Source organism: Physeter macrocephalus, chromosome 19 (assembly GCF_002837175.3).
Source record: "Physeter macrocephalus isolate SW-GA chromosome 19, ASM283717v5, whole genome shotgun sequence".
Lineage (NCBI taxonomy): Eukaryota > Metazoa > Chordata > Mammalia > Artiodactyla > Physeteridae > Physeter > Physeter macrocephalus.
Genome location: NC_041232.1, coordinates 22,100,527 through 22,127,475, shown reverse-complemented (window position 1 = coordinate 22,127,475; position 26,949 = coordinate 22,100,527). Strand labels below are relative to the sequence as shown.

At 49.4% G+C, this 26,949-nt stretch overlaps 1 protein-coding gene across 1 annotated transcript in view; it reads right to left on the bottom strand.

Moving 5' to 3' along the window:
- The window catches only part of TMEM132C (transmembrane protein 132C), a 386,766-nt gene extending 380,605 nt beyond the window's left edge, over positions 1-6,161 (bottom strand). Inside the window, exon 1 of the mRNA XM_024121135.3 lies at positions 6,077-6,161. Within this exon, the coding sequence (XP_023976903.1) occupies positions 6,077-6,161 (85 nt within the window). The remainder of the gene's footprint in view (positions 1-6,076) is intronic.
- Positions 6,162-26,949: the final 20,788 nt, after the last annotated feature.

Sequence of the window (26,949 nt, the reverse complement as noted above, 5' to 3'; positions counted from 1 at the left end):
CGTGAGCCATGGCCACTGAGGCTGCGCGTCCGGAGCCTGTGCTCCGCAACGGGAGAGGCCGCAGCAGAGGGAGGCCCGCATACCACAAAAAAAATAAAAATAAAAAAAATTAAAAAATAAAACCAAACTAGTGAATCTAACAACAACAACACACACAAAAAAAACGGGCCCACAGATATAGCGACCAACTAGTGGTTACCAGTGGGGAGAGGAAAGGGGGAGGGGCAAGACAAAGACAGAGGACTAAGAGGTACAAACTACCATGTATAAAATAAATAAGCTACAAGGATATCTTGGGCAGCCCAGGGAATACAGACAATATTTTATAACTATAAATGGAGAATAACCATTAAAATTTTGAAACACTATGTCATATAATTGAAACATAAAATATTGTAAATCAACTATAGCTCAACTTAAGAAAAAGAACAAAAAGGAATAGACTGTTGATATATAGGTGAATATTAAATGCACTGTGCTAAGTGAAAGACAGAAGATTCAAAAGCTACATACTGCACGATCCCATTTTTATGGAATTCTGAAAAAGGCAAAACTATAAGAACAGAGAACAAATCAGTGGTTGCCAGGGGCTGCAGGTATAGGGGGAAGGGGTGGCTACATAGAAACACCCAGGAATTTGGGGGGTGACGGAAGTGTTCTTTATACCTCAGCTGCGTTCGTGTTTACATGGCCATGTGTGTTCATCAAAATTAAAACTCTATCCTCAAAACGGTGAATTTTACTGTATGAAAATTACATTAATAAACCTTACTTTTAAACAACTCAGACTGCTGTAGGGAGATAATTCTATCCATCAGACTTTCCATTTATTCCATTAATTCAGTAATACTCCCTTTCACTCCAATTAAAATGCCAAAGATTCGTTTTTATTAACCTTGCTTCTCATGACTATGCATGTTATGAAATATCTAATACGTCCAAAGGCTTTGTTTTAACCCCTGCTCATGAAAGTGCTAACTGCTAATATAATTGAGAGTTCTGGGTTCTTCTCTGCCCAGTTCTAGCCACACTTGTGATTAAGCTAAGGATGAATACTGAGATAAAGGAGGAAGAGCTGAAGGTGCAAATTCAAATGGCTGAGGGGAAGGGGCCAGCAGGTAAGCGGGGGAAGAGAAGCACTTAATAAACACCCCACCCAGGGGGCGGGGCGGGGGACACCCATGCATAGCTGTGGCATGATGTAGCCTTACGGGAATGTGCACCCGAGGTTGGCAGGGTGCCCACCCTCTTAGGGAAAATTGGAAATCCCAATTTTTGTATGTGAATTATCCCGATTTGGGGGAGCCTGTTCAGTTTTTTATTTTAAAAAGCACTGTGGGGACTTCCCTGGTGGCGCAGTGGTTGAGGGTCCGCCTGCCGATGCAGGGGACACGGGTTCGTGCCCCGGTCTGGGAAGATCCCACATGCCGCAGAGCGGCTGGGCCCGTGAGCCATGGCCGCTGAGCCTGCGCGTCCGGAGCCTGTGCTCCGCAACAGGGGAGAGGCCACAACAGTGAGAGGCCCGCGTACTGCAAAAAAAAAAAAAAAAAAGCACTGTGGACAGAACAGGGACACGGGTTCGTGCCCCGGTCCGGGAGGATCCCACGTGCCGCGGAGCGGCTGGGCCCGTGAGCCGTGGCCGCTGAGCCTGCGCGGCCGGAGCCCGTGCCCCGCCACAGGGGAGAGGCCACAACAGTGAGAGGCCCGCGTACTGCAAAAAAAAAAAAAAAAAAGCACTGTGGACAGAACAGTGCCTGTGTGCAGGTCATGAAGTTTGCAAGCGCTGGTCTAGAGCTCTGGGTGTAGAACAAGAGAACTAGGACAGGCCTAGGAGTCTGGTGGTTTAATAGAATGGCTTCCGAGAAGCTGAAATCACTTCTAAGAAGCTTCAACGCAGCAGGGAGTTTCAACTTGGGTAGGAAGGGGTGTGTGCTTAATGCAAAAGAGTGTGTGTGTACTTTAAGTATAAGGAAAGACAAGCCATGAGCCTTACACGTGCAATCTAAACTATGAAACAAACTAGGTAATATAACAACTATAAAACAGACTCACAGAGAGAGACACACTAGTGGTTACCAGTGGGAAGAGGGTGCATGTGGGAGCCGAGAAGGACCTCTCCGCCACCCCCCCAAAACCTCTTCCTACTCATGACACCCGCCCCAGCCCCTAAACCCCAAATCAGCAATTCAAAATCCCCAAAGCTCTGACTACCCAAAGGTAGGCTGGCTGGTTTTTAATTCTTTTGGTGACCATGGCTGCTCTAAAGGACAATGAGGCTATGTGGGGACTTTATCCTCTTCTATGTATATACTCACATCTTTCGTGCAAAGTGACTTACGTGTCCAATTACGGACGCAACTCCACACCCAGCCTGGGCGTGTTAGACGATATACATGGAGGATCCTGGGCCTCTGTCTATCCATCTACCCACCTTCTGAATTGTGAAATACACCTGGCCCCAGACTCCCGAAAAGAGATTTCCGGCCTGTGTGACCTTCCCAGGGGCCCCCTACGTGACTGACAGCCATCACTTCACCTCTGACGGCATCTCAGCCTACCACTGCCCTTTCCTCCCCTTTACAGGGGGCCAGTTCCTCAACCTGTAACTCAACGACACTTTGCCTCGTCTACGTCAGCCCAAGTCTTAAATCTGAGGAAGACTCCCTTCTTTCAGTGCCCTGGTCTATTTATGGAACCACCCAAGAACTATGATTCTGTTCCAAACTCTGAGGAATTGCAGAGCCTTAAATCCACAGTTGAAAATCAGCTTTGCAATTGGTATTAAAAACTGATCAGTGGTTTTGAGGGTTCCAGAAATCGGCACTTAAATCCTTGGGCAAGAACAGTCAGCCATGGATTTTTTTTTTTTTTTTTTAAACGACAGTAAAAATTTAAACAAGGGTCAGGAAACTTCCCTCTCTATACGAAATTCATGGAGCAAACATTTTCTTTACAGAGGTATCTGAGAGGGTGAATGTACTGCTGCTTATGACCACGAGAAACAAAATGAAAAATATTTTGCAGACCCATATGCGGTGAAAACTGCCAAGCAAAAGCGGGGAGAGAAAACCCCACCAAATCAAGGTTGCCCTAAGCCAGGGGGAGAGGTGGCTTTGGGGGGAGGAGTGGGGCATCTCCCCCTAACCTCTAACACCCTCACCACTTGCTGTGTAAACAGCATCTTTAAAACAAAATTCCCGGGCTTCCCTGGAAGCGCAGTGGTTAAGAATCCGCCTGCCAGTGCAGGGGACACGGGTTCGAACCCTGGTCCGGGAAGATCCCACATCCCTGGTCTATTTATGGAACCACCCAAGAACTATGATTCTGTTCCAAACTCTGAGGAATTGCAGAGCCTTAAATCCACAGTTGAAAATCAGCTTTGCAATTGGTATTAAAAACTGATCAGTGGTTTTGAGGGTTCCAGAAATCGGCACTTAAATCCTTGGGCAAGAACAGTCAGCCATGGATTTTTTTTTTTTTTTTTTAAACGACAGTAAAAATTTAAACAAGGGTCAGGAAACTTCCCTCTCTATACGAAATTCATGGAGCAAACATTTTCTTTACAGAGGTATCTGAGAGGGTGAATGTACTGCTGCTTATGACCACGAGAAACAAAATGAAAAATATTTTGCAGACCCATATGCGGTGAAAACTGCCAAGCAAAAGCGGGGAGAGAAAACCCCACCAAATCAAGGTTGCCCTAAGCCAGGGGGAGAGGTGGCTTTGGGGGGAGGAGTGGGGCATCTCCCCCTAACCTCTAACACCCTCACCACTTGCTGTGTAAACAGCATCTTTAAAACAAAATTCCCGGGCTTCCCTGGAAGCGCAGTGGTTAAGAATCCGCCTGCCAGTGCAGGGGACACGGGTTCGAACCCTGGTCCGGGAAGATCCCACATGACGTGGAGCAACTAAGCCCGTGCGCCACAACTACTGAGCCTGCGCTCTAGAGTCCGCGTGCCGCAACTACTGAAGCCTGCGCGCCTAGAACCTATGCTCCTCAACGAGAAGCCACCGCAATGCGAAGCCCGCAACCAAGAGTAGCCCCCGCTCCGCTCACCGCAACTAGAGAAAGGCCACGCGCAGCAAGGAAGACCCAACGCAGCCAAAAATAAAATAAATAAAATTTTTTTAAAAATTCCCAATTCCACTTTCCAACAAAATTGCTGTCCCTGGCCTCTTCCACATGGACGTTTCTAATGGCCACTTCTCTAAATCAAAAGTAAAATCCTCTAGATGGTGTGGGGGGGAGGAACGTGAGCTTTAATTAAGAAAAGTCCACAACTTACTTTACAAGCCCATGCAGCAGGCAGAGTTCCAACCTGATTGAATCCTCTCACGGAGGGAGAAAGCTTCATCGGAGACTTTCACCCTTCGCTCAAATTAAAATGACACCACCTTCCTCAATGAAGTGCTTTCTATCCATTAAGTCACTTTATCAGCACAACATCTCTAGCAAGTATTTTGGGAGGATTTTTATTTTTTTTTTTTGAGTGGCCACTTTCCATTCGGGGAAACCGAGTCCTAGAAATGAGAGAACCCAGAGCTCACGGCAGAACTAAGTAACCAGATTTTCTAACAGATTTGTCCTCTGGAATAAAACAGAAATATGTCCCCCATCCCGTCACACACGCGCGCGTGCCCGTGCGCGCGCGCGCACACATACACACACGCGCGCGCGCGCGCACACACACACACACTCCTGTTTACCTGGAGCTCTTGGGAGGAAGGGACAGTATTTAAAACAGCAATTTTGTCCAACTGGTGTGTCTGGGGACCTGCACCCTTAAGGAAAGCAGATTTTTCTGGAATTCCAGCCGGTGCGCAGTGACTTTTGAAAAGCAAACGCTACTTGCTAACATCAATTGGCAACTTGTCTCTGCGAATGCATTTCCAGCTCAGCCTGAAGAGCTTTAGGCGGGAGAGAGCCGTGATTCTCATCCGGTTGGACTCGGTTTACCCGCTCAGGGCCCGGAGCTGGGGCCGGAGCCGCGACGCAGCGCGAAGGGCAGGGACACTTGTGCGCATTTCGGTTTTACCCCGTGGCCCCGAGACTCTTGCCCCGGCGCAGGCAGCGGAAAAACGGCGCCCCCAGCCCTCTCTCCGCGCGCTGACCCGCACCCGGTTCCCGGCCCGGCCTCGGGGCGCGCAGCCGCCGTCCCCAGAGGAGCGGGGCTTCCTCGCGCGGCGCCGGCGGCCCCCGGGCTCCGAGACCCCTCTCCCCGCCCCTCCCGCCGCGGGCCCGGGCCCAACACGCACGTAATCAAAACCTGCATAATAATACCAACCTTTCCTGAGTCTTCTAGGCACCAAGCGTTCGCTCCCTGAGTTCCCTTAAACCCAAGACAGGATGATCATTCCACACTGCAGAGGTGAGGAGACTGAGGTGGAAGGCCCCCCAGGACCCGGCTGCTGGGAAGCCCAGGTCTGATTCCGACTTGCAGCCCCAACTCTCCCACCCGCGCGATCACCTTTACGCGCTCCTAGACCACACAGGACCTCGGCGGGGCGCCCGGAGGGGGTCCCGGGTTTCTCCCGAGCTGAGGTCCCCGGGAGCTGCGCATTCCTTCGCGGGCCAACGCCGGCCCGCGGGACCCCACGGTGGGGGAAACTGGGCACAAAGGGCCCGGTCCGCCCTCGTGGGTCACCAGTCCCAGTCGGACCGAGCTGGGGAGGGGGACGCCAGGCTGAGGGGGAAGAAGGCGCAAAGAAGCCCGCTGCCCGCTCCCGGGCCCCCGGCTCCACGTCGTGGCCGTGCCGGGTTGCGCTAAATCTTCACGCAACTCGGGGACGGTGAACACACACAGAGTGTTCCTCAGCCACGCCCCCTCTTCACCCCGGGAAGCACCCCGAACCCGGAGATACCGGGTCAGCCAATTTCGCCCCAATCCCACGGACGCGGCGCCCAACGGGGCTCGCCCACCTAGGGAAGGGGCCGCTCCGCGCCTGGGAGCCAGCGCCCTCACCCAGGTACCCGCGACACCCTCATCCTTCGGCTCCCCCCGCCCGGGCTCCTGGGGACCGCGGGGAACTTCCCGAGCGCCGGCGCGACCGACGCCCCCCGCTCCCGGCCTCTTACCTCTGCCCAGCAGCGCGGCCAGCACCAGGCTCAGCGCCCGGCACAGCGGCGCCACCCGCCCGGGGGCCGCGCCCTCGGAGCGCATCCTGCGTCCCGGCAGCTCAGGCCGCCCGCCGCCCGCCGGGGGCGCAGGGCCCGCTCGTGGCCCCCGCCGGCTGTCCCATGCCCCGGGGCCACCCCCGGCAGCGAGTCGGCCGGCCGGGCTGCGGAGCCGGTGGTCACGCCCCGCCCCTGCCGGGTGCACGCCGCGGCGCCTGCGGATCCCGCGGAGGCTCGCGCTCTGGCCGGGACAACTTTTCTCCAGCCGCCGCCGCAGCCGCGGCCCGTCCCGCCCCCAGGGCCGCCCACTCGGCCCCGCCCCGCCCCTAGCCCCGCCCCGGGCCGCAGGCTGCTGGAGGATGCCGGGGAGAAGAAAGTGCGCGGGTCCGGGAGCAGGCGCGCGGGAGAGGGGGTGGGGCGCGCAGGGGAGCGGGTTGCACCCGCGGGGTCCCTCCTCCTCCCTGCAGCCTTCCGCCTTCGTGCCCTGTGGCTCGCGTCCCGGAGAGCTCTGCGCAGGTACCGCGACGCAAGATGGAGCCGGACGCTTCCCCTCGCCGGCCTCCCGGGGTCCTCAGTCGCCGCACCTGAACTTCAGGTTGTCCCCTGATTCTTTGCCTTGAGAGCTGGGGACATCTGGAATTAAAACTCCCCTGCAGCTGATAAGGAAAGCTCTCCCAGAGAGATTGTTTAGTGGGAAAAAGCAACGGGCAGGACAGACTCGAGAAGGACACCGTTTCTACAGAGGCTTGCGCACATGTGTATATATTTGTGTGTGTGTGTGTGTGTGTGTGTGTGTGTGTGTGTGTAGCAAGACAACGCGGTATCTCAGGAAGGAGACTGGAACACGCGCGGGAGAGGGGGTGGGGCGCGCAGGGGAGCGGGTTGCACCCGCGGGGTCCCTCCTCCTCCCTGCAGCCTTCCGCCTTCGTGCCCTGTGGCTCGCGTCCCGGAGAGCTCTGCGCAGGTACCGCGACGCAAGATGGAGCCGGACGCTTCCCCTCGCCGGCCTCCCGGGGTCCTCAGTCGCCGCACCTGAACTTCAGGTTGTCCCCTGATTCTTTGCCTTGAGAGCTGGGGACATCTGGAATTAAAACTCCCCTGCAGCTGATAAGGAAAGCTCTCCCAGAGAGATTGTTTAGTGGGAAAAAGCAACGGGCAGGACAGACTCGAGAAGGACACCGTTTCTACAGAGGCTTGCGCACATGTGTATATATTTGTGTGTGTGTGTATGTGTGTGTGTGTGTGTGTGTAGCAAGACAACGCGGTATCTCAGGAAGGAGACTGGAACACTGGGATGACGGAAAGGTTCGCTTTACACTGTATATCCTTCTATATTGTTGGATATCGCCCCCATGCCCATGTGTTTTAATGCACTATTCTGGGGGCAAATGCGCCCTTCCCCAGCCAGACTTGCTCCTGCAATAGCTTTTTCTCTGCAGATTCAGACAAGGACTCGCCACCCCACTTCGCGCCCCGAATCTCTTCTCTGTGACGTTCCCAGCGCTGCCCTCCCTCCCCGCGTGGATCCCAGCTGCTTGCCTGCACGGTTACTGATACACATGCTCGGGCCTCATCTGCTTCCCAGGGATGAATAATCTGAATGCAGGACCCCGACTCCCCCTCGTGTCCGTGAGTGATAGGCAGTGCTTTCTGAGCCCAGCAGCCTTGCCCTGGAGGCCCAGCCCTCCCCCAGCCGATGCGCTTCCCCCAAACCCCATAGCCTGGCCTGGCGGTCCCCTGGTGTCCTGGGCTCCCCAGGGGCCCAGCTCTCTCACCCAGGCTGACTCGGTCCAACCTCAGAAAAGAAGCTCACGGTGTTGTCATGTGTCACCATCGCTCCTGGTTACCAGAGGCAGAAATGAATTTCAAAATAAACGAAAAAAATATCCTGGATCAGGTGAGGAGAAACAAAAGTGAAACGTCTTCAGCACTGCAAATCCGTTTCTGCTGTCCCGACTCAGTTACAGGGGGTCATGAGCCGAGCATGAGGGGACATTGGGGGTTGGGGGCAAAGGGTCCGAGGGCACTCCCCATCCCTGGAGCCCTTCTCCCAGCTGGACGGCCTCCAGAGGACGAGGGCTCACTGGTCCAGTCTGCTTGCCTTATGTAGGCAGAAGGCAGCTGGGGAAACTAGCCAGGCCAGAAAGAAAACTGCAAAACCTTGGTTCTCATAGGCCTGGGTAGCAGAGACTTCATTTTTTTAAGTGGCCTATGCTGATAGCTGCCCAATTTTTCAGTTCATTCAGCTCATCTACACATAGCCTTGGGAGACAGTCATAAAGTAGACTCGGGCTCCTGAAATGGAAGGCACATTTCCTCCTCATTTTTATTTGTTAGTTTGAAAGTCACTGGAGAATAAATATTTTTTTCATTTAAATGTTTCTAGCTTCAGTGAGAAATACAACATAGCCCACCATTTCCTGACAGTGATTGGGATCTGCTTCCTCTCTCTGTCCTGTCTGATAAGAGAAACAAAAGAAAAAGCCCCCAGTTATGCCGGCCACTCCCCTGCCCTTCTTCATAGGTTCATCATTTGGTCGGCCTCACCCTCCCCACACACATCATTTCTTTACTTTTGGCACAGACTATCGCCCTCTCTACTGCAGAGCCAAATACAGGTTGTGGTCCAAGACTCCATGGTTCAAATAATTAGGGCAAAACTGAACAAACCACAGGGGAATACATAAAAATTCTAAAATGAGATGAAAAAGGAGAAGAAGAGCTTCAGTCAGGTAAATCCACTTCACAGTCCCCAAAGGCATCTGCCATCGTCTGGTGTTCCAAGTCTCAGATATGCCTTGAGACCACAAAGTCTCCTAGCATTGCCTGTAAGAGACTTTCCTGCTTCTTCCAGACGGCCAAAAGGAGACCCAGGTAATGGGTGCTTCTCTTCCACAATCTCAGTGTAGGATCCCATGTAATCTACCATGTGACCTTCTAAAAACCAAACAAGCGCACACAAAACCAACCAAACAGGGATAATGTTGTTGATTTATCTTTTTTAGGAACCCACCCCCCCAAAACAGAGGTGTGAACTTAGAGGTTCATGGGCAAAGAGTTTCCTGTATTTATTTTTTTTAAGGCATGTATTTTTTAACCCCCAAATCATTAATTCCTTAACTTAGATTACTTCCAGATGCTTTTCTGAATTTCATAACCAACATCAGAGACCAGTAATCTCCTCAAAGGCGATTGCAAAACTCCTTGTGGGCTTTGGGCACATGGAGACAATTAACATGATTTATAGGAGAGAAGAGAGATTGGAAAGAGGAAACCTGCTGTTTCCACATGTGCCCAAGGTGCATAAGTCAAAAAGGCAAGTTCAGATTTTTTTTTGTTGTTCATGCTTAAATTCCACATTCTTAACATTGCATAAAATGAGGGTTGGAACTTGTGAATTTAGCTCAGGAATTTCTTATAAGGTTTGCCTCTAGATAGGGGACCTACAGGTATATGTTACTAAGAACGTGGAAAAGAAGGGCTATATGTTGGCCTCATGAGGCAGCTATAGTTGTCCTGCAGATCTAAAGGCAAGTCCTAACTATGGTGCTTGCTATTAAAGATGAAAAATAAGGCAGGCAGGCAGGTATATGTTTAGCACTCTGTGCTGGCACTTTTGTTATTGTACATAGACATCATCTCATTTAACGCTCACAGTAACACTAATGGAAGGACTGTTGTTGTCCTTTGACACTTCATCCGTTCTTTCCACAAATATCTGTCTACTGCTTACCATTTGTCAGGCTCAGGTATGGGGTTCCAGCAGTGAACAAATCAGATGAAGGTCCTAAACTCATGGATCTTATAGTCTAGGGGACAGACTCTCAGGAAATATACAAATCATCCTAGAAGTCAGTGATAGGTGCTATGAATAGAACTAAAACAGAATAAGGGGGGAGAGTCTGATTTGGGGTTACAACTTTAGAGAGGGCTGATGGAGTGGGTAAGTTGGCAGATTTCTGAGAGAAGAGCTTTTAAGGAGGAGAAAACCAAAAGTGCAAAGACCAGGAAGCAGAGGAAACAATCTCACCCCACCCCCCGGAACAGCTCTGGCCTCTTGTAGAATACAGCCTGTAGGGGGCTTCAGAGGAAGCCTGGAGTCCAGTTGAGAGCTGACCGTGTGGGAGGGTAGGAGGGAGTGGTGAGGTGGAGGCATGGACCAGTTAGGCTGCCCGCTCCAGGCGAAGGCAAAAGCCTTGCCAATGGATGGGTGTGAGCTGTAGGACAGAGTCCGGGGTTTCCCCAGTGGTACCCTTCAGGGAGGAAAGAAAGACTGGGGGGCAAGCAGTCTTGGGGGTACCATGGGGCAGGTGGGAAACCTGAGGCTCCAAGAGGAAGTTCAGTCACTTGCTAGTACATGGCAGTGGTGACATTGAAAATCAGCTCCCCACCTGCCCCAGAGGTGGTGTGGTCAGCTTGCAGCCACCAGCTTAACTCTGGTTTTACGTTGGTAAGATCCAGAAACCTTGTTTTAACAAATTCTAGGGTCTCACGCAGCCTGGCTAAGGTGGGGCTGGGTAGGTAGGGGAAAGTGGGCTGTAGAAACAACGGGTCCTTCCCCACTCCCTACCCTTACTCCCTGCTGCAGGTGGATAAAGATTGCAACATTGTGCCATCCAGTAAGAATCTAACTATTAGGGAATATTTACTGGGGGCTGTCACCCCCCACTCTTGATCATTTATGTGTTTATTTGCTTATTATCCATCTGCAGCTTCCCCCATCCCATGTCAGCTCCATGGGGTAAGGGGTGGCGGTTGACCTGTTCACCCCTGTGTTCCCCACCCCTAGGAAAGGTGTGCCCCCAAATTAGCACTTGTCTGGTGAATGACTATGGTGAAGCTGTAGATTACCAGTTCCCTGTTACTAACAAGGAAACTGAGATTCACACATTTTTACCTTCAGCTCACTTAGCCAGTAATAGTCACAATTATGACCGAGAACAATATCATTCATTAGGTGCCAGATAATCCTGTTGACAGCCCTATGGATGTGTACTCTTTTTATGCCATCTTACAGACCAGGAAACTGATGTCAGAGAGGTTAAGTGGCTTGTTCAAGGTCACCCAGCTTGGAAGTGGCAGAAGTGGGGTTCGATCTATAATCATTTGTCCCACTCAGCTGTTTTCAAGTGTGTGCTTAGCTCTGCCTGTTCCCTACACCAGGTGTCCTGGTCGCCCGTGTTAGGTCCCGCTGGCCAGGTCAGCTCTTTGTATCAGATTTCACTTGCTAGACTTTTCTGTTTTTGACAAGCTGAAAAATCATTCGTTTGTAATTTCCACTTAACCTTACAGACAACTCCGCAGCACCTTGGGCTGCCCTGGTGTCTCTACTGGAACTCTGCCTCTGTGGAGATGAATTTCCCCTGAAGAGATCATGGACCCAGCTTCTCCAGGTAAGATGCGAGATACAGGTGGCTTTTGGCTTGTGAGAACAACTTTTAGGACTGATGCTCAAATGCCTCCACACCTGACCCAGATCCAATTTCCCTGCCACACTTCCAGGCTTTTATCACCCTGCTAGAGACCCCCAGAGTGGATTTTCCACCCCTCACCCTTCCACTGGGGGTTCAATAGTCCATTTAGTAAAAGAAGTGGGTTAATATAGCTTCAGATGGTCACAAATGGAAGTGGTCACACTGACATTTCCTTAACTGTGTATGCTGCGTCGCCGTCACCACCTCTGACGTTTATAGATCTTTTACTTTGTGCCAAAAAGCACTACTTCCAGTACTTCCGCATGTGTTTGCTCATTTAATCCTCGCAACAACCTTATGACCTTACTGTTCTTAGTAACTCCATTTACGAACCAAGAAATTGACATACAGAGTTTAAGTAACGTATCCAGTGCCACAGAGCTAGTGGTTGGCAGAGCTTGGATTCACACCCAGTTACTCTGGCTGTAGAATCCCTGCTCTGAGTAATCAGTTCTCAGTCTTTGTTCCGCGTACACATCACCTTGAGGACTTGTTCATGTTGATTTGATTCAGTTCATCAGGGGTGGGTGCCCCTTCATCTGCATCTCTAACAAGCTCCCCCAGATCACCTTGTTGCTGTGCTCAGTGGACCGTCTTTTGTGTCGCGGTTCCCTAAATCCTTACCTTATTCCTTACCTTATTCTCCCTACATATTTATCCAAAGTCATATTACCCAAACTATATGTATTTGAAAATGTCACCAAAGGTCAAACCCCTTCCTGCTTCTCGACACAAAGCAATCCTAGACACGTTCAGTGCCTTGCACCATTCCAGAAGCAGCATGAGATTGGAGAGTTCGCCATGCAGTCGGTTAAAAACAGTTATTTAGTACATACCTGTCAGCCTGATATTCGGAGTAAACATGGCGACTGGCTTGGGTCAAGGTAGTGGTGGCTCCATCACCTGGGTCCCTGAATGACCTCAATGAGCAGAGTCCCCTGCTAAGCAGCAGTGGACACACACACACACACACACACACACACAAACTGAATAAGAGATGACGGGCTGACATTTGGGGGTCGTTCGTTGCTGCACTGGAAGATAACCCATCCTCACCGAAACACCAGGCATTCACATTCATTGCATGGTACACCCGCTCAGCTCTGCCCCTGTTCCTTGTGGATTATCAGGTCTCATTGCAGGAATAACAGTCTCCATGTCTTGTCATTCTTTAATTCAGTGATCAATTGTTGAGAGATTATTATGGGTGAGCACTGAGCTCGGAGCCTGTCCTCCGAGAGCGTAATAGGGGAGATAACAGACATATACAAGTATCTCGAATAGACATCGGAAAACAGGCACAAAGGACATGTTATAAGAGCCCAGGGAAGATCAGAGTGATTTCATTGCCCACCTACACGCCATCGACACGGACGTTAAAGGCTCTCTCTCCTCATTCTACCTTCAGAGACTTTGCACCTGCTCTTTTCCCTTTCAGAAGCTCACGCCTTATAATTTCCTCTCCTTTCAAATGTCCCCCCTCAGTGATGTCTTTCTTCCCAGAACCCAGGATATAACCCGAACACACCCTGCACTCAAGAAATATTGTCGAATAAATTCTGATTGTTACCTTTGAGGAAGTGATGTTTGATCACAGGGATGGTGGGAGATTAATAGTGAAGATGGGAAAGAAAGACAGGATGGCAGAGCCTCTGTGGAAGAAAGGACAACACGGGAACATAGTTCAGCCCATAAACAGGAACAGCGATTTTTACTTCCGGGCAGTTCCCATAAGCACCAGCCGGAAGAAATAGGTTAAACTAGCTCCAAGGTCATTGGCATTGAACTGTGGCGGATTCAGCCGTTACAGCATTGGTTTCATCCTCTTCTCACCCCTAAAGCTTTGGTTTTGTTTTCTCAGTCTTATAGTCATGACTCCTTAGGACCTAAACTTCGCGTTTTTCATAGGAAATAATTCAATTGAAACTCATCCACCACTGCAGGATGCAACACAGCCCTTAAGTGGCATTATTAATCTGCCTTTTCAAGCTCCTCCTGGCCACCCGTGATCAGCAGCCCAAGCTGTGGCACTGCTTATGATTCATTACAGATCCAGCCAGTTTCTGGGAAGGAGGGACACTCCCAACTTTTACGTAGGACTCGCTGTTTTCAATCACCTTCCTCAGGTTCAGACCATCCAGGTAACTAAAGGAGCTTTGTAGCTAGACTCGCTACATCGTTCTTGACTCCCCTTGAAACTCCCTGATGGCCTGTTACAAGGAAGGTTGAGCTTCAAATGGAAAACTGCCCAAATTGTGCTGTTTTGACACGTGGAACCATGCAATGCCAGTGCAGTTAATTGATGTGAGAAACAGCTCTGCTTCCTAACCCACCGGCAGCCGCCAAATGGTTAGAGAGTCAACAGTGCCCCCTGGTGGCGGCAGCTGGTATAGTCTGTTGGTGGAGAGAAGAAGAAAAGCTCACATTTCCGGGTCTAAGCAGAGGGGCACACACACCCTAAGAGTGCCATTCAGTTCAGTAGCATTTCACACTAATGAGTGTCTTCCCAAGAGGCAATAGTGGTCACTACTGGCCCCTTTGCCTCTGACTTGTGAGTACAACATATTTCCTGGGGTGGCCCGTCTCCAACAGGATTTCCGTAGATAGTGTTTCCCATTTAAGGCAGTTGCCTTCATGGAGCTCAGGAGACTGACATTTGACCTCTGTGGACCATTGGAGAGAGTAAAGCTCAGGCCGGCTGGGATTAGGTACAAGGCTGGTGAGAGATAAAGCGTTTACACAGAAATCCAAAATTATTGGGCATTACATTTACTGATGGAACTCCTCCAGTGCCACTGTGACGTCTTCACTGAGGTCCAATTAGAGAAGTGGAACCACTATGAATAGGGCGTTTATTTTAGAAATGAGACCTTATAGAATTGTGGGAGAAGCTGGGGATATAAAGATCCAGAAGGGGGAGTTGGAGGATAAGCAAAAATCACCAACTAGCTTTCCTGAAGCACTGACACATGACTCAGGGCAGGCTGGGCTTTCAGCTCCTTCGAGGTGAACATACTGGAACTTGAAGAAGAATCTGGAGAGGCACGTGTGCCCAGCTTCCAGGGTGGGACAATGCAAGGGGAGCTGTTCAAAGAGTATATGAAGAGTTCAGCTTCTGCCATATGGCCGACTAAACACCTACAGGATCGATCTTCCCATAGGTAACAATGGTAAATTCTGCAAAAAGTACAAAACAAGAAGAGAAGGACAAACACATGAACAAGACCATTTCCCTGAAGACTCTAAGTAAAGAATGAAGGGAGGCAGGCAGATTCCACAAGGGAGTTGACCTTTGGGAGGAGGAAAAGGCATGGAGAACGTTTCCTAATTCTGTGTCTTTTCCCCTAAGAACAGGTCCCAGTCACTGCTGCTTGGGACAACTCTTACTTCTGTTGAAACCCACTGTTTATGGTCTGAACAACCAGAGGACACAGTTTGGGGCCACCATAGCCACTGGAAAGGAGAAGGGAGGAATCCAAAAATGGACTGAGCCAGAAAGCAAGATCCCCAAATTCTGTGCATAAACTTTGCCCACGTCTTTGGGGGACCCATGAGCCACATGGAGAATAAAAGAACTGAACTGATTTGAGCTGCAGACCAAGAGACTTTTTTGGAATCCAACCGTGTTGATTGCGAGCCAAAAGGAAAACGTTAACACTCTTCTGAGGAATATAACAGAATCCAGATTCTCCACAGAATTCAGAATCCATACAGCATAACATCTGCAATGTGCAGAGAATCATTCAAAATTATTTGACATTCAAAAGCGAGGAAAATGTGAAAGCAGAGCCTAACCCTCTCCTTTGGTCGCCCCAGGGACCTCCTTGGTGCTCATTCCTGCTTTAGGTGACTCTGCTTAAAGTAACTGCAGTGGTTTCTCTTTCCTGCTCTGCTCTTCGGCTGAAACAAGCAGTAAAGTCATGGGACATAGCAAAATGGGAAACTAGTATTTTGTCTTCCTGCAGCCAAGAGAAAGTGATCATAGGAGCAAGAGGAAAAACTAGAAGCAAATACATTCAAACAGAGGGATGATATGTATCTTTTCAAATGCCCATGGCAGCAAGTGAACTTTAATTAAAATCCTGCTTTTCCACCTCTTTGCTGTATAATGAATCTTCCTTTTTCCTTTTCTCAGTGCTTCCATCTTCTCATCTCTGCCCAAAGTGAGTACCAGGCATTTTGTTAGGAGATGCAGCTTCCATGGTCAGCAAGTTAGGAATAATCCCTCCTGTTATGGATCCCTTAGGTCAGTGACTTAAACTCTCAGCCTCATTTTTAAAACATGACTAAAATTTGGGATAATTATACGTACCTTTCAGGTTGTTCTTGTTAGTCAGAACTCATTCCAATACCCTGAAACTGAAGGGAAATTGTATTTGTTCCCACGAATGGGAAGTTCAGGCATGCAATTGGCTTCAGGTATGGTTGACTCCAGAGTCAGTAAAAGCATCATGTGTCTCATGTATGTCTTTTTCTTCCTCCGTCGACTTTGTTTCCTTTTGCATATTAGCTTCACTTCTCCTACAAATTACTTAGTCTCCCAGAGCCTCGATTTGCTCATCTGTAACACAGAATATTAATAATGCCATCTTCATAGGGAGGTTCTAAGAATTATATGAGACTTATATGTGTGAATCATGAAGCACTGTGACCAGTGTATAGTAAGGGGTCAAAAATCTTAGTTGCTACTATTATTAAATCCCAATAGAGGTATGGGTATTACGGTAAAACATCTGTCTGTTGCATCAATAATAAATATTCACTGGGACCTTCTAGGTGATCCAGAGGACCTTAGAAGCTGCTAGTGATACAATGGGAAAGGGAAGAGTATTAATTTAAATCAGCATGAGAATTTCACTGGTATGAGTAGCTGAACGGCTCAGAGAAGGGGGGGTGACTAATGTCAACTGTTTCCATTGAGCCTGGATAGGGAAATCGAAAAATACTCTATGAAATCTGCATGTGGGCACAGAAACCGGTCTGGAACTGGCACTGAAATTAGGAGAGATAAATAAGACTGCCAAAGGGCTTTGGGGGTGAGGGAGGCTGACGATGGAGCCAGAAGACAGCACACAGGCTCCTTGCAGCTTACCCCTGCCCCACCAGAATGGTGGCCTCTGCGCCCTTGAACCAAGGGGCCTGAGATGAGGGGTCCACAGAGCAGGGGCTAGGCTACCCTTGTGAAGGGGAAGCCTGACTCCGGGGTCACTTCCCGTCTTGGCGTGTCTCTTCTACAGCAAATAGGACCCACCTCCTCTGAAAGTCTGACCTCCCTCCTGCCCTCAGCAGTCTGAGCCTCTCCCTTCAGCCTTATGTCCATGCTCACCTCCTCTTCCTAATGCTAATAAACAAAAATAACAAGAGCTAATGTGTGTTAGCACTTACAATATGCCAGGTTCTGATTTAAGCACTTTCCATGGACGAATTCATTGGCTCTTCCGGAGTCTCCTGACTCCTCATGCAGTTCTCCCCCTAGAGTCCCTCTAAATAAGAAGGTTAATTCTTTACTGAACAGGAGGCAAGATATGTATTAGTCTCCCCATTTTGCAGATGAGTAAACTGATGCACAGTGAGATGAACCATGAGTTAGTTGCTGAGCGGGGGATCAACTCCAGATCATCTAAGTTCTGGTTTGGCACTCTTTCCACTGCACCTGAGGTCTCCACGTTCTTTCGGATTCCATGGAACAAAGGCATGGGGTGCCAGCTGGGTATTTTTTTGCTCCAAGGACAGTATCCCAACCTGAACGAATTGATCCAAAAGAAGGACTTTAAGGGTTCTTGCCACTTAATATTCAAGAGGTTGGCTGCCCCAAAGCCTGGCTGGATCCTGGGGCTCAAACAAAGATACAAAGAGACAGACTTTTTTTTTTTTTTTTTTCCTCCTTTCACCTTTCTTGTCTCTTCAGCTTGCCTTACTCTCAGGTGGGATGCCCTAGGTGGTCCGCCATGAGGATTCCAGACGTGCATCCTACCAGCTTGCCTGCCCTGGTAGAGAAGCAAATTCTGTTTCCTAGCAACTGGAACACAACTTCTGGGGCTGCATTTCATTGGTTGTAGCTTTGGTCACATGTTCATCCTGATCCAATCCCCATGGCCCATCAGGGGCTGAGCTCTGATTGGCCAGGCCTGGGCCCTATACCCCTTCCCTCATGCCAGGGAAGGAGACTTAACCCCATAAAGCACACTGAGTGGGAATGAAGAGTCTTTACCCGAAGGAAAATAGGGGTGCTTTTAGCAGAAAGAAAATTAATACTGGGTGAGCAAAACCATCATCCAGAAATAGTTTCCAATGCGTGTGCCAATGTGTCAATATTTTATTTTGCAAACTAAATATAGTTTAAATATTCAGCGAGTTGTGAATTAAATCAGTGGCCGTTATAATTTCATATGATAAAGGATAGTTTCATTTTTAAAAGCTGTGAAGGACAGAATGGCAGGATAAGGCACATGCTTGCTGAGACAGGTCGGGTGGCAAGGTCGCATAGACTGGTACTTGGTCCCTATGCTATAATATTCCAGCGGGAGTTCCCTCACGGACGCCGTGTTTGGATGGGAGTTTGCACAGCGCTGCCTTTTCATGGGCTGCTTCTCAACAGTCAGCACCCAGGAGACCTGGCAGAGAAGAGAGGCCCTTCGGTGTCTTCTTTCATCTACAAGCCTGCAGTGATATTTATTCCAGCGCTCGCGTGAGACTTCCCCCTTCATAAATTGGGCAGCCTTCTGCGTTGTACCGGACAAGAGAAAGGTAGTCACTCGTGCATCCTTTTGTTGCAACACTGGTCATTAATCACTCAAACTCCTGCTGTATTTTTCAGGCCGATTGGTTGAAATTGGCATGAAACCCACAAATCGGGGGGAAACATTACCCTGTTTTACCACTTTAGGAAGAGCAGCTGGGCTTAGCATCATCTAGAGCTGCGGATTTGAGTACATGTAAGTTTCCCTTTCTCCTCCCCTCCCCCTCTCCCCACTTCTTCCTCCACTCCCCTCCCCTCCACGTCTCCCCGTGTAACAACCTCCTTCACTAAGACCACCTGTTTTCCAAGAGCCCAGAACCACGAGTGCTAAAAGCTTCTGGGCTCATGTTCTTTCATTGTGAATTGGAAAAGTCCTAGGAAAGGAGTTTTGATTAGCCCCATCCATCGTAGGTCCTGATTTTCCCCAAATCATCATCACCAGGGAGGCAAAGCTATAAGTGGGGTGTGTGTGTGTGTGTGTGTGTGTGTGTGTGTGTGTGTTACAAAGAGAGACAGGAAGGTGATGTAGAGGATGGCTTTCCAAAATAAGAAGGCTACATTTCCATAAGAAGAGGGGGGAAGGGCAGAGAGCAGACTCTGAGATTGGGACTACACCAGTGTCTTACTCATGCCCTTTATTTTGGAATTTCTTTCTAACCTGGGTGATCCCTAGCCGCTGGGGAGCATTTGGACATTGTGGGGCACTCTTCTTGTCCCAGGAGTTGGAGGCACTACCATACATAATTCAGTGGACAGGGGCCAGGGATGGGAAACCATCTGCCTTGTGGATGCATGTCCCACACGTTGGAAAAGTGTCTTAGCCAAATGCTTCTGGTGCCTTTGTTGCAAGGCACGATTTTCCTTGAAGGGGACAGAGGCATATGCAAACCAGCCACAAAGGTCTCCTCTTCCGACGTGTGAGATGCCCACTGAAATACTCAACAGTAGCTGCCGAATTATCTTAGTGGAGTTCCAGTGTGCTCTGCAAATCCAATGCTGTTGAAAGCGATAAACTTAAGTATTTCACACCTCGCAATGAAATGGTTTATTAAGCCTTACCGCAGAGAAGCGAATGGCCAACGGTGGCTACAGATTCATGGGACTTCTTAGCATTATGTAAAGGAAGAGAAATTGAGAGTGTTCAAGAGAGAATCCAGTTTCACAGCTGGCACCAGCCAGAGACAGTGTGACGGAGACCAAGGCAGGGGAGTGAGGTCTATCCTAAATGCCGCAGTTTCCGTCTCTCCCATCACCTTCTTGCCTGGGCTCAAAGTGTCCCAGGATCAGCCCCCGCCTTGCTGTAGACACCGAGGCAATTATCCACTCCCCGAGCATTTCATTAGAAGAAAGCGAGAAACAGTGAAATTGTGCATGTAAATTACAGATGTGCCGGCAAAGTGACTCACAGGGGAAGTGCATTCATTGAAGTCAGACGCCCAGCCCCGCAGGCTCCCCGCCCCCGGCAGCCCACGCTGAGCGCCCACACTCCCCCGAGACTTCCCATCACTTGCAGGCGTACAGACTTCACAGAAAAGTGCACAGAGCAAAATACGGGACTTGGGATGAGGTTTACAGCTCTGAACGATTGCTCATCGTTAGGATAAACTATTCAGCCTTTGTATGTGGGTAACACTGTATTGTGTCTAAGGGGTGGAAAAGCTGCTGGCCTTTAGAAACTGATGCATTATTTCTCCCCCTTGGATGGTGCTAAGTCCCTATAACTTTTTTAATGTGTTTGTTTTTTTAAAAAAAAAAAAACATTTTATTTGAGTTTGGCATGGAGGCTTTCTGTGTTGGCTTTTTTTTTTCTTTGAAAGCCATTTTTATCCAATTCTGGGTCCTCTTTTGTTAAAGTGTTCTGTGAAGGGTAGGTGAAGGTAAGGGTTCTGTCTCCTGATTCAAGCGATGCACTCCAAACCCTTCACAATTCCCTTCCTGCCTTAAGCATCAAAATTCTGTTCTCTTTGGCATGATGATCCTGGATGACCCTTCCTTCTACAGGCGGAGCCGTGAGTGGAGGTGACGTCTTGAATATGTCACCACGACGTGGTCGGCCCGAGGACAAAGCTGGCGTCTAGGATGGCAGAGCTGGAAGAGGGCAAGAAGATGGCACTTACATAAAGTAACCAGCCCAGGGGCCCTTTTATTAACGGGATAATAAATTCCAGCTTCCGCAAAGGCAAGTCAGGTGAGCTTCCTGTGGCTGAAGCCTACATCGTGCCGGAAAGGATGCAGGACCTTTACTCCTGCCCGTCCACCCTTAGCCCTGCTGCCCACAGGCGGTGACTCTGAGTGCGTCACCTGAACGCTTCCGCTTGCCTCTCAGAGTGAGAGCATCACCAGAGACAGCCCTCACGGACCTCGTGATCCCTGATATTTAATTTCCTTTAGCTTAATTTACTTGGGCCTCAGGAATTAAGGAACTAGGTGTTCTCTGCAGCCACACTGTTTTATGACCATCACCGGCAGGGAAGGAAAGAGCAGCCGGTACTTGCCGGGCCCTTTAAACAAAGCATCTCAGGTAGTCTGGCACAGCAGTCCCACCCACCCGATGCTAGTACTGGATCCATTTTACAGATGACACAACCAAGGCCCAGAGAGATGGAGTCACTTGCCCAGGGTCACACAGCTGGATAGTGACAGAGCTGGATTTTGAGTCCTGGGTTCCCCCAATCTCTATGCCCTTGATTTTGCTATTTCTCTCTCTCAGGGAGAGGAAGATGAATCACCCTCTCTAAGACCTTTGTGGGAGGAAGTTTTGTTTTTTTGCTTTTTGGGTTTTTTTTTTTAATTGAAGTATATTTGATTTACGATGTTGTGTTAATTTCTGCTGCACAGTAAAATGATTCAGTTATACATATATATGCATTCTTTTTCATATTCTTTTCCGTGATGGTTTATCACAGGATATTGAATATAGTTCCCTGTGCTATACAGTAGGATCTTCTTGTTTATCCGTCCTATATATACTAGTTTGCATCTGCTAATCCCAAACTCCATGGGAGGAAGTTTACACACCGCAGACATTTTCAGATTTCACTATAGAGTTGTATTATTTTTGCACATCTAGACACCACTGTAAAACCACGGTGGTCTGAGTGAACAGAGAATCAACCGAGGCTTCAACATCTGGCCGGGCTCCTGATGGCCACGTTAAGCTTTGCTTCTGCAGCAGGCCGCCTGGGTGAGCCTAACGTTGGAGGAAAGCAAATGACAGGAAAGCCTCTTAGCAAAACCTCTGGCTTCTTTCTCAGAGATTTGCCTCCATTTCATAATTTCTTATCAGCACTGAATACAGTCAGGTCCGTCAGCTGTCAGGTCAGCCTTGCCAGACAACGCAATTCATAAGCCATAGAGATTCAACTCGTGGCTCCATTAATTTGATCAGGTGAATAAAAAGTATTTTTTTGGTGCCTTTGGAAGGGGGCCCTGTTGCCTTTTGTCTTCTCATCATTAAAAAGGGGGCTTCAGTGTAAGCACTCAAGTCATTGGACGTGTGGGTTTAGCCTGCCAGGATCTTAGATTCAATCACATTTAATTTTCTTCGTTCACATTAACAATGATCAAAACACCTTGTAATACGGTAGACGGGATCAAAATGGAAATCATGACAGTTCACGGAGATGACTAACCACGCACTCTGCTCCAGGAGGCTCATCCCTTTGGGGCTACAGGACACATGGTGGCTTGTGTTCTCACAGGTAAAGAAGAGCGGCTTCTTTGCACACAAGTGCAAAGGTGAAAGTTCGCATCAGTGAAAAGGGAAGTTCTTCTTGTTGAGCCGATATGCCGAGGCTGCTTTATGAAATAAAAATCAGATGAAGCTCTGTTTTTCGGAGTTGGCTCGGGAGCCTGAGAGAAGTGCATTACCTGTCTGACCTCTTCAGGCTCCTTGCTAGCAAATGCATAGAACGAGATGATGCCACTTGCTGTGGGGACTGGTGCTCTGAAATGAGATGTACTGTGGGCGGGCGCAGGACACGGGACAAGGGGATGAGTCTGTAACATGGGCTGGACTGAGCCAGCTGCGGAAACTGGCGTCCTGGAGAAGAAGTCTTTTCTCTTTCCCCTGGCCGTGTGCTCCATCGCTGAGGACGTTAGAGTCCATGAGGATTAAAGGAGAAGCAGGTCTGGAAGCTACTCTCACCACCGACCCCATCCCGATCAAGAAATCATGTGTGAGCTTTGGGTGGATTAGATCATCTACAGAAAGCAGAAAGGGCCAGTTCTCGTAGATCAGAGAGGATTGAGTTGTGGGGAATTAACAGAACACTGGCCTAGCTGTACCTTAAGCAAATCAGAGTTTCTTTGAGGCATTTAATAAAAGTCAAGAGGTAGGGATTTCAGATACTGTGCAGTGGTTCAGTTTTGTTACATAGACCCAGGTTTCATTTTTCGGCCACCATCATGAGCATTTGGCTGCCTCATGGTGGCAAGATGGCTGCTGTGCCTCCAGATATCGTGACTGGGTTCCAGGTAGGAGGAAGAAGGGAAGGGAAAAAGCAAAATATCTTCTGTGGCAGGCATAACTGAGATAACACCCAGAGATTTCCGTATGATGAGATATCTGCCTGTGATTATAGCTACATGATAAATGGAATTTTTCAGATGTGATCAAGATGTACAATCAGTTAACTTTGCATTTATCCAAAGGGACGTTATCTTGGTGGGCCTAATCTAATCGAATGGGGTTCGTCTCTAGGAGCTGAGAGTGGGTGACCCTGGAGGACAGCCAGCAAGGAGAATGGGACCTCAGTTCCTACAGCCACACAGAACTGAATTCCAACCACCTGAATGAGCTTGGAGGCAAGTGATTCTCCAGGGCCTCAAGGTAAGAGTCCAGCCTGGCTGACACCTTGATTTCAGGCATGTGAGACCCTCAGCAGGGAACCTAGTTGAGCCCACCTGGACTTGTGATCTCCAGAACCAGGAGCTGACAGGTAGGTGCTTTTTTAAGCTGCTGTGTTTGTGGTATTTACTGAGATGGCTCTGGCTTATGGTTGCAGTAGAAACTTAATATACTTTGGGGGCTTCCCTGGGGGCACAGTGGTTAAGAATCCGCCTGCCGATGCAGGGGACACGGGTTCGAGCCCTGCTCCGGGAAGATCCCACATGCCACGGAGCAACTAAGCCCGTGCACCACAACTACTGAACCTGCGCTCTAGAGCCCGTGAGCCACAACTACTGAAGCCCGCGTGCCCGGAGCCCGTGCTCTGCAACGAGAAGCCACCACAATGAGAAGCCCACGCACCGCAACAAAGAGTAGCCCCCGCTCGCCGCAACTAGAGAAAGCCTGCACGCAGCAACGAAGACACAACGCAGCCAAAAATAAATAAATTTACTTTTAAAAAAAGAAACTTACTATACTTTCCCAGGAGGTTTGGCCTTTTAGCTGGGAAAGGATGTCCTCCCCAGCAGACGTCTAACCAGACCCTGGGTGGCAGGCCCACCAGTGCCTACATCCGGGGTGAGACCACCGTGATGTCTCTGCAGGCTGACGTTATTAGGCTGTGCAAACCGGGGCTGGGCAGGGCAGGACCCAGGGGAGGCGGGGGAGGCGAGGGTCGGAGGCAGGGGTAGCTGAGAGCAGAAAGGATGAAGGGGAGGGGCAGGACCCGGGTCAGAGGAGAGGCCCCAAGTCAGCCGCAGTGACTTAGTGCTGAGCTGGGACCCCCTGCCCGTGGCTGGGTCACCTGTGGACGTCACCCAACCCAATGGCCTCAGACACAGACACTGTGAACATCGGTGGAGGGTTTGGACACGTCTGTGTGGGGGTGTGGAGGGTGAAGAGACAGCTTCACCTTCTGACCAAGGTGGAAATTCACAGACGCCTGGATGAGGCAGCCCCATCTCCTTACGGTCGCCATGCCCTGGGGGGCTGGGGGGGATGGGATTTCACCCATTCGGAAACATGATGATGTCACTTGCGGTAGTTACTTTAACAGGGTTGTTTTGAAGATCAAATTAGAAAGGAGGCGGGGAAGTTCACAGAGAAGTTACTAGTGTTATCCACATCTGAGATCTCTAGTAGAGAATCGCTTTTCAGAAATGCTTTGTTTTTCTGTAATGGATGAACTAGTTACAGTTGGAGGAGGTTCCCCCGGAGGATGTGACCTCTGGTTGACCTGTAGCTGGCCCCAGGCATTGGAGGCCCCTCACCGCCCCCTGTCCTTGGAATGTTCGCTGCCCCCCACGGGAGCCATTTCAAGGATGCACCTCGAGAAAGCAGGTGTGGTGGAGACCTCGGGATGCTGTGGGTGCCTGAACCCCGGAGAAGTCCTCTCCATAAACTCTAAGATGCGGCGGGCTGGAGGGCAGTGATCTCCTGGTCCTGGGGTGCCAAAGACAAGCCCTGGAGGGAAGTTCCCTGCTTATGAAACCGCCACCTCCCCATCTGGAGAGGCTGTGTCTTTCTTCTGCCCCTCCCTGCCCTCGGGGTACTGGGGCCAGCTTCAGATTGCACCAGGGAAACTCCCAAGGGTGTGAAACCAACGAGAGTGGTGCTGAGAAGATCAGGCAGCTTTAGTGAACATACTGTAGAAGACACTCTCCTAATTAAAAGTAACCATCACTTGACCTTAAAACAGGTTATTTCCTCAAAGACATCCAAGAGCTATCTTAAAACGTTTTGAATTTTTGTCCTCCATCCTCTGATTAGACAATAAGCAAAGACTCCCAAGTTAGTAGTTCCTGGAGGTTGGTGAAGGAGTTTTAATTGGATGAGAATTTTCATGACTGCCAACAAATTCAAAAACGGTTGCCCTTTTCTAGGATAGCTGTAATCCTGGGCGATCAGATAGGGTGTGGCCGGGAGGCCAGAAGGTACAGAAGGATGCTGGAAATTCAGACAGGCTTTGGAACATTCCCGAGAATAAGAACCTCAGATGTAACCAAATTTGGGCAAGAAACTTTCCAGCTTGACTGCAACTGTATACCTTGCCGCCAAGAAATGAAAATTAGCATACAGCAAACCCTATATGCCAAGTCCTAAATCTTTGAGGTGGCATTGCAAATGTTAAAGTTTGTCCTCTTGTCACATCATACTAGGACCTGGGTTATCTACTTGAATGTCGAGCCCTTGAAGGCAGGGACCATGTCTGTCTTGTTCACTGTTGCATCCCCAGCACTTAATACGGTGTTTGGCCCAACTTACACATTTCAAGAAATATTTGTTGAAGAAGAGGTGAATAAAACAGCCCCTGTGTCAGAGGCTGTGACCTCAGGTCTAGAGACATCCACTGGGTCGAGTCAAAGAGAGCAGGTGTCAGGCAGCAGGGAGAGGGGGACAGTGGCAAATTGACTAGCACCGTCTGGGTTAAAGGACAGGCAGTGTTCAACCCCGGTCAGCTGTTGCCACACACGAGTGAGGGCCCGGGGGGCGGAGCCCACTGAGCTGTTATGTAAAATGTCCTAACGCGTGAGTGTTGGCCACTAATTTAATGTCTTTAAAAGATGAAACAAGGTTTTTTAAAAATCTGTTGTAACAGGGAAGAGCCAAATCAGACTCCATGCTGGATCTGTTTCTTTCACTTTAACCTTTGCTTTCCGGTGCTTTTGTCCACTTAAAGGACTCTGTCTATACAGAATGGCCTGCCTCGGGGAACCCCGCCCCTCTGCCTGAATGTTAAGCCGGAGTCTTTGTTCAGGGCAGCATCCCGACCCTGTCCACCTGGGGATGGCTGCAAGAAAGAAGACATGAACACACCCCCTCCCCGAGGCTGGCCATTCCGGGGGATACTCGCAAAACGTATGGCCTTTGTACTGTCTCCCTCATCTCCTCCCCATCTCTGTGCTATAAAAGAAACTGGCATCCAACCCTCAAGAAGATGGTTATTTTGAGACTTTAGTCTGCCATCTTCTCGGTCTGCCGGTTTTCCAAATAAAGTCGTCTTCCCTGCCTCAACACCTCGTCCCCGATTTGTTGGCCTGTCTTGCGGCTAGCAGAGAGAGCTTGGACTCTGTGACACTGTGGGCCGACGAGTTGTTTTCTGGCTCCATCTTTGTGATCTTTGCCCCAAAGAAACAAACATCCCCAAGGAAAGCGCTGCCTAAAACTAGTCGTACAAAACTTGTCAGCAAGTTACTTTTCCATTTGCATATTCCTACTCACACGGAAGGGTGTAAAATTCTGAAAATCCTTGGCATGAGAGTGGACAAAACCTGTGGATCCTCAGAAGCGCTGGTCTTTCCTGCAGTTAAAACGTGAATGACAAATGTCCTGAAATCAGACTTGGAAGATGTGTTGGTTTGGACTCTGGAAGGAAAGGAGGCTGCCTGAGATGTTGTCATACGTGAAAAGCAGACCCACTTTGGAAGCAGGGGAAAACAGAAGCGGAGAGTGACTGGGGTCTTGCAGCAGATGTGTCAGCCCGGACTCCTTTGCAGAGGTGCTGATCCTGGGAAAGAAGCCTTTCTTGGGAGCTCATCACAGAAATTTCCCTGAAGAAATGGCATTCTCTTCATCACTGTCACCCACGGAGAACAAGATTTTGGTATGTTTAGTGCAAAGTACAGACACTGTACAAAGAGATGGTGTATGCTATTTGTCAGTTAGGTTCTGTAGCAGTGTCCTGAGGCTGCTGCAATAAATTACCACAAACTGGGTGGCTTAAAATACAGAA